Genomic DNA, 6,000 nt, shown 5'->3' on the forward strand with positions numbered 1-6,000 from the left:
GGACTTTTCTCCTTGCTGCCTTTTCCACAGTGGAGTACCCGCTGCAGCTGCTGCACAGCCCCCCTACCCCTGCTGTGAAGAGGCCTGGGGCTGTCTCTGCCCACCACCCGCTCCAGGTACTATGGACCTTCCCCCCAAAAAACCACCAACAAAAAACCCCTGGGATTGGGGAAGGGACAAGCTGGGAGAGAGGTTCAGTCTGCCTACTCCAGCCACCACCCTCCATGACTGGTGGGTCCAGAGAGAGTGACCATGGCCAGGGAGGGAAGCTGGCCTGGATCCTGGGCATTTTCTGGTGCTCCCTGGGAAGGAACCAGGGATGGAGACATCTACTCATCTCATCTCCTGCTCCTGGTTGTTCTTGCTCTCTCTTTGGGTGGGTGGGTGTGTAGGAGGTAATGCAAAGTGCTAAGAGAGAGAAATAACAAAATTGGGAAGACTCAGTTATATTCATTTACTTAGGCTCAAATCTTTTTATTTTATTTTATTTTATTCCTCCCCTCAATTATATGTAAAACCAATTCCTAACATTTTAAAAAAATGTTGAATCCTGAATTCTTTCCTTCTTTCCCTTTCCTCTCTCCTCTCCCAAATCTCTTATCCTTATTGTCTATACTCTTCGGACATCCCACCATTAGGCACATTCCCTTTCTCTCCCGTGTGCTGTCCATCTGTGGTTCTGTGTAATTTGATGCCCATCTCACTTACTGTCTTTCTGTCTAGGTATTTGAATCTGTCCTTCTACTGATCCCTGGGTATTTCCTTCTAGACAGATCTCTGTCTCCAGTTCATTCACCCCCTTCCTCTCTGTTTCTGTCTTGGTTTCCCCCAGGAGTCTTCACAGCCTCTGAACTTGACAGCCAAGCCCAAAGGTCCGGAGCTGCCCAACACTTCCAGCTCCCCCAACCTGAAGATAAGCACCTGTGGTCCCCTCCCCTCCAATCATGGGGCTCCTACCCGGGACCTCCAAGCCAGCCCGCCCAGCCTGCCTCTAGGTATGCCTTCTGCCTACACACCTCTTCATTCATCCCACTTGTCCTCCCACCTTCTCCACCCTCCATTTTCCAGGGGAGCACAATAGGATCAAATGTAAGATGAGGCATGAGAGGAAGTACACTGGCTTGGCAGGCTTGACTGCTAGGACTGATGTCTAGCTCCAAAGCTGCCAATTATTACGAGGATTAAATGATAATAAACATGTGTAAAATGATTTGCAATCTTAAAACCACTATATAAATGTTAGCTATTATTGGCTATCAGTATCTATTATATATGTAATATATTTTATATGTAATCAATTATATATCCACATATCTAGTTTATTTTTATTAGATATTTAATAATATTTATTGTTTATATTTAATGATTAATGATTGTAATTTTGTAATCTTGACCAAATAATTTCCTTTTTCTGGATCTCAATTTTTTCACCTGCAAAATTGGCTCGATATTGAATAAGTCCATGTCTCTTCAAGATCACCCTCTCCATAGGATACCCCTTCCCCATGCTGGAAGTCCCTGATGCCCCTATAACCCATGGAAAAGGCCATGGGGAGAATGTGGTAAAAGCAGAAGAAGGAGGCTTATTTTTTCTCTGAGGGAAGGATTCTATGTTTGCTGATTTTGGCTTTGCTCTCCCTTCTCTTCTCCCATACTCAAGGCTTCCTGGGTGAGGGGGATGCCATCACCAAAGCTATCCAGGATGCCCGGCAGCTGCTGCATGGCCACAGTGGACCCATTGAGAGTTCTCCTAATGCCTCTTACAGGAAGGTAAGGATGGGAAGGTGGGTAAGGACTTCTGGCCCCCAAGGTGCATAGAATAGGGCAGGGATCAATCGGTCACAGGTACTTGACTATTCTGATTTGAGGATTAAAGGATAATCAGGAGGAAAAACAGTGTGATGTAGTGGGTATAGAGTGGGGAAGTCCTGAGTTCAAGTTCTACTTATTACATTTGTTGGAGGTGTGACCTTGGATGAGTTATAATAATTTCTCTTTGCCTCAGGCATTCTCTTAGCCATTTTAGTTGCAGAGAGATTGCCAACTAAGGTCAAAGTAGTTTGGTTTCCTCTTCTGGGAGTGCTCTATACCAAGATGGTCACCAGTCTAGTCCCTATTATTCATAGGAGGAAGTGAGAAGAAAATAAAGGTTAGGGAATGAATGAGACTATTTTAAGGTTTGGAAGAAGTGGGTGGTTGCTAAAGCAACGGACATTATCCCTAGTGTTCCCTCTCCGTCTTCCTAGGACCTCATCAACCTGGAGTCATCCCCAGCCAAGGATCGGCTGGAAGAGAGCTGTGGGCACCAGCTAGATGAGACCATGCTGAGCTGTGACATGGATGGTACGGTCCCCCAGGTTACCAGGGGATCAGGGAGTTCTCATTCCCAGTCATTTCCTAGTGGAGTCCCCACATGAGACCTGGGATGGAAAGGCAGCAGAGGGTGGGTTTGGGATTGGACCCGTCTCTGTATCTCTGCTGTCTCTGTTGCCTCTGTCCATCTGCGGCCAGTTTCTTTGTTTTTCTCCTTTTCTGTGGTTTCAGTGTGTTCCCCTCTGGCTCTGCTGTCTGTAGGTCTTAACAATATCTGTGTGTGCGTCCTCCTCATCCCTATCACTTTTCATTCACTCATTCTCCTTCTCTTCACCCTCTCCTTTCTATACTGCCAGGCTCAGGACTCTTACAGACCCAAATCTCAAGAGTCCTTTGAGTTCTGATGGATCTTGCCTATGGCCAGAGAACTGGTCCTGGGGGAAATGGAGCAAAGGGGGGTGCCTGATTCCCTCAGATCGCTTAGTGAAAAGGAAGGGGTGAGGTACCACTTTAGAAATAGGCACTTTCAGGGTCGGAAGAGACCTCAGGGGTTGGATCAACCTCTCCTGAATGGGAATATGCCCTCTACGATATCTGTGACAAGTCATCCTCTCATCTCTAAGCTAATATCCTCCATTGCCTCCTCAAGCAACCCATTGCCCTTCCTCCCACCCACCCCTCTCTCTCCACTCCCTTTCTGGGTGTATGAAGGTAGACCAACTCTTGTTTCTCTCCCACCCCACCCCTACCAGGCTCCCGACACTTCCCCGAGTCCCGGAACAACAATCACATTAAGAGACCCATGAATGCCTTCATGGTGTGGGCCAAGGATGAACGGCGGAAGATCCTCCAGGCCTGTCCCGACATGCATAACTCCAGTATCAGCAAGATTCTTGGTGAGCGATCCCCAAGGGGTCAATGTCAGTGAGGGGATGAGGAGCGCCTGGTAGAGGGGGGTTGGCTTCCTTTGGCTTCTTGTCTGATCGACCTTCCTATGCATTGTTTTGTTTGCTCGGTGCACCTCGTACAGACACACCTCCTATTACCTCTACTCAGGTGCCCATAGAGATGCCAGTCTGACCCGGGGAAGTCCACCCCTGGGCTAGACCCAACCTGCAGGGTGTGGGGGTAGGGAGGGCAGAGCCAGGGTTGGGCTTGGACCGGGCCGATGGGAGCTGGGCACTGACACCGGGATCTGGCTGCTAGGCTCCCGCTGGAAGTCCATGACAAACCAGGAGAAGCAACCCTACTACGAGGAACAGGCACGGCTGAGCCGGCAGCACCTGGAGAAGTATCCCGACTACAAATATAAGCCTCGGCCCAAACGCACGTGCATCGTGGAGGGCAAGCGACTACGAGTGGGAGAGTACAAGGCCCTGATGAGAAACCGGCGCCAGGATGCGAGGCAGAATTACGTGATCCCGTGAGCCTCCTGTCCCTCTTCCCCCTGCCTCCTTCCCTACTTGGGCCAGTTGAGCCACCCAGGAAAGAGGAGAATGGAATTCTCAGTTCTACCATGTTTGAGCGGGCGTAAAGGGGATGGGGAGGTTGAGAAATTCTCTTGTTGCACCCAAGACTTTGAGCTAGAAGGATCACCCATCATTGGCACCCTCAGTGAAAGGAAACTGCAATTATCTAAGCCCATTACCCTAATTTGGCAGTTGTGTAAACTGAGACACAAAAGGGGTCTCAAGATCACACAAGTTATAAGTGGAAGAATCAAGATTCAAATCCAGGCCCTCTTACTCCAGAGCCAGGAAACTGGGTTTCTGTTTCTTCCCTTGTAAAATGAGGGAATTGGACTAGGTCCCTTTCCACCTCTTTTGCCACTGTGTCATGCTATGTGTGATTATGTCCAGTGGTATGTTGGCAAATGTTTAATAATACCAGACTCTCCCAACAAAAAGTATACATGATTTAAAGTTTCATCTATGTGAATAATTTCTCCATGACTTCCATGCCCCGATTAGCAGAGTTTGCTGATTTCTGAGGTGTAAATGATCATGCTGAAAATTTAACAATCAGGACATCAAGGTGGCTCAGTGGAATAGAGATCCAGGCCTCCTGGCTTCAAGTCTGACTTTAGATACTTCCTACCTTTGTGACCCTGGACAAGTCACTTAACCCCCATTTCCTTGCCTTTTCTGCTCTTCTGCCTTGGAACCAATACATGGTATTAATTCTAAGATGAAAGCAAAGAATTTTATTTAAAAAAAAAAAAAAAAAAGAAAGATCACTGCTTTTGAAGTTAGAGAACCTGGCTTTCAATCCTGCCTTTAATGCTTCCTACCCATATAACTTTGGGCAAGTTATTGAGTTTCCTTGGACTCAGTTTCCTCATTGGAACTGAAGAGGTTGGACTAGATAACCTCCAAGGGCCATTTCAGACCTAGATTTCTGATACTCTGGAGTATGTGTATGTGTGTGGTTGGGAGTGGGGAATGGAGGGAGAACTCAAAATATGTACATTCACATCTACCTTTGCCTAGGTCCCATTTCCCCCATCTCAATGAGCAACATGGAATATTGGAGGGATGCATTGCTCCAGTATTCCTGGCTCTCTCAGATTGATAGGATCTGAGAATGACTTACTGTAGGATTGGGCCTGGGATTGAGGTTAGGGAGACCAGTGGGTACCTCTCCAGTTTGGGAGAACCAACCACTAATACCTCAACTTTTCCTCCTGCTCCCCAGCCCACCAGGCAATCAGATGCAGATGAGTTCCCCCGATGTCCTGTACCCCAGGGCACCCGGAATGCCCCTGGCACAGCCCCTTCTGGAGCACTATGTGCCCCGGAGCCTGGACCCCAGCATGCCTATCATTGTCAACACCCGAAGCCTTAAGGAGGAGAATGAGGGAGCTGAGGATGGGCACTCCGTAGCTGACGGGGAGATGTTCCGGTACAGCGAAGAAGAAGATTCAGAAGTCGAGGAGAAGAGTGATGGAGAGTTGGTAGTGCTCACAGACTGAGCTAGGCTCAGGGGCTCATGCCCTCTGGCTTCCCCCAGGCAGATTTTGAAAGGGGGAGAGAGAAGCCTAATGAGGGCTTGTCCCCTGACCCTATCAGGCACTCCCAGCTGACCTGGACTGTGTAGGTACCTTGACGGGGATGTGTCCGGGAGATGGGCACAGCTGTGCATATGTACATACATCTATGCAGGGGAAGTGGGATCAGGAAAGGTTGTTTCCTACCCTAGGTTGTTTGGCCTCAAAGAAGGCATCCTGTCTGGGGGGGGCTTCAGAGCCACGGGGTTCATGCGGACTTTAGGAAAACACGGGGGGCACCTGAGTTCCTGTAAAAGGGGAGCTTTGTAGACGGGCCCAGCTTCCCATCATTGACCAAGTAATGCCACAAGTCCCCTGATCTTCACACCTAGGAAGTTATTGTATGACTAGCACCCTCTACTCCCTCCCTGTTTGGGATCCTGGTCACTTGAGCCCCCTCCCCATCCCCTCTTTTCTCATCTCCCTTGCTCTGCTGAAAGGGTGGGGTCTCCTCTGAGTGACCATTTTATCCATCGCTCCCCACCCTCCACTCTCTCCGTGCCCCATGTCTGGGATGGCGTACCTCCTATCATTCTGCGTCCACTTCCCACAGGGCTTTCCCTCCCCTCATAGGTCTTTTTCCAGGGTCTGTATTTGCTTGATGTGAGTGAGCCCAAGGCTGTGTGTGTGTGTGTGTGTGT

The 6,000-nt window shown here is 48.9% G+C and overlaps 1 protein-coding gene across 2 annotated transcripts in view; it reads left to right on the forward strand.

The window, feature by feature from the left end:
• Nucleotides 1-6,000, forward strand: part of SOX13 (SRY-box transcription factor 13) — a 78,006-nt gene extending 72,006 nt beyond the window's left edge. For both annotated transcript variants that reach the window (XM_044675762.1, XM_044675763.1), the window contains exons 8-14: nucleotides 31-116; nucleotides 833-995; nucleotides 1,661-1,770; nucleotides 2,247-2,343; nucleotides 3,066-3,209; nucleotides 3,520-3,736; nucleotides 5,008-6,000. In XM_044675762.1, coding sequence (XP_044531697.1) covers nucleotides 31-116; nucleotides 833-995; nucleotides 1,661-1,770; nucleotides 2,247-2,343; nucleotides 3,066-3,209; nucleotides 3,520-3,736; nucleotides 5,008-5,284 — 1,094 coding nt within the window. In that variant the 3' untranslated portion in view covers nucleotides 5,285-6,000. The remainder of the gene's footprint in view (nucleotides 1-30; nucleotides 117-832; nucleotides 996-1,660; nucleotides 1,771-2,246; nucleotides 2,344-3,065; nucleotides 3,210-3,519; nucleotides 3,737-5,007) is intronic.

This window comes from Gracilinanus agilis, chromosome 4 (genome assembly GCF_016433145.1).
Source record: "Gracilinanus agilis isolate LMUSP501 chromosome 4, AgileGrace, whole genome shotgun sequence".
Classification (NCBI taxonomy): Eukaryota; Metazoa; Chordata; class Mammalia; order Didelphimorphia; family Didelphidae; genus Gracilinanus; species Gracilinanus agilis.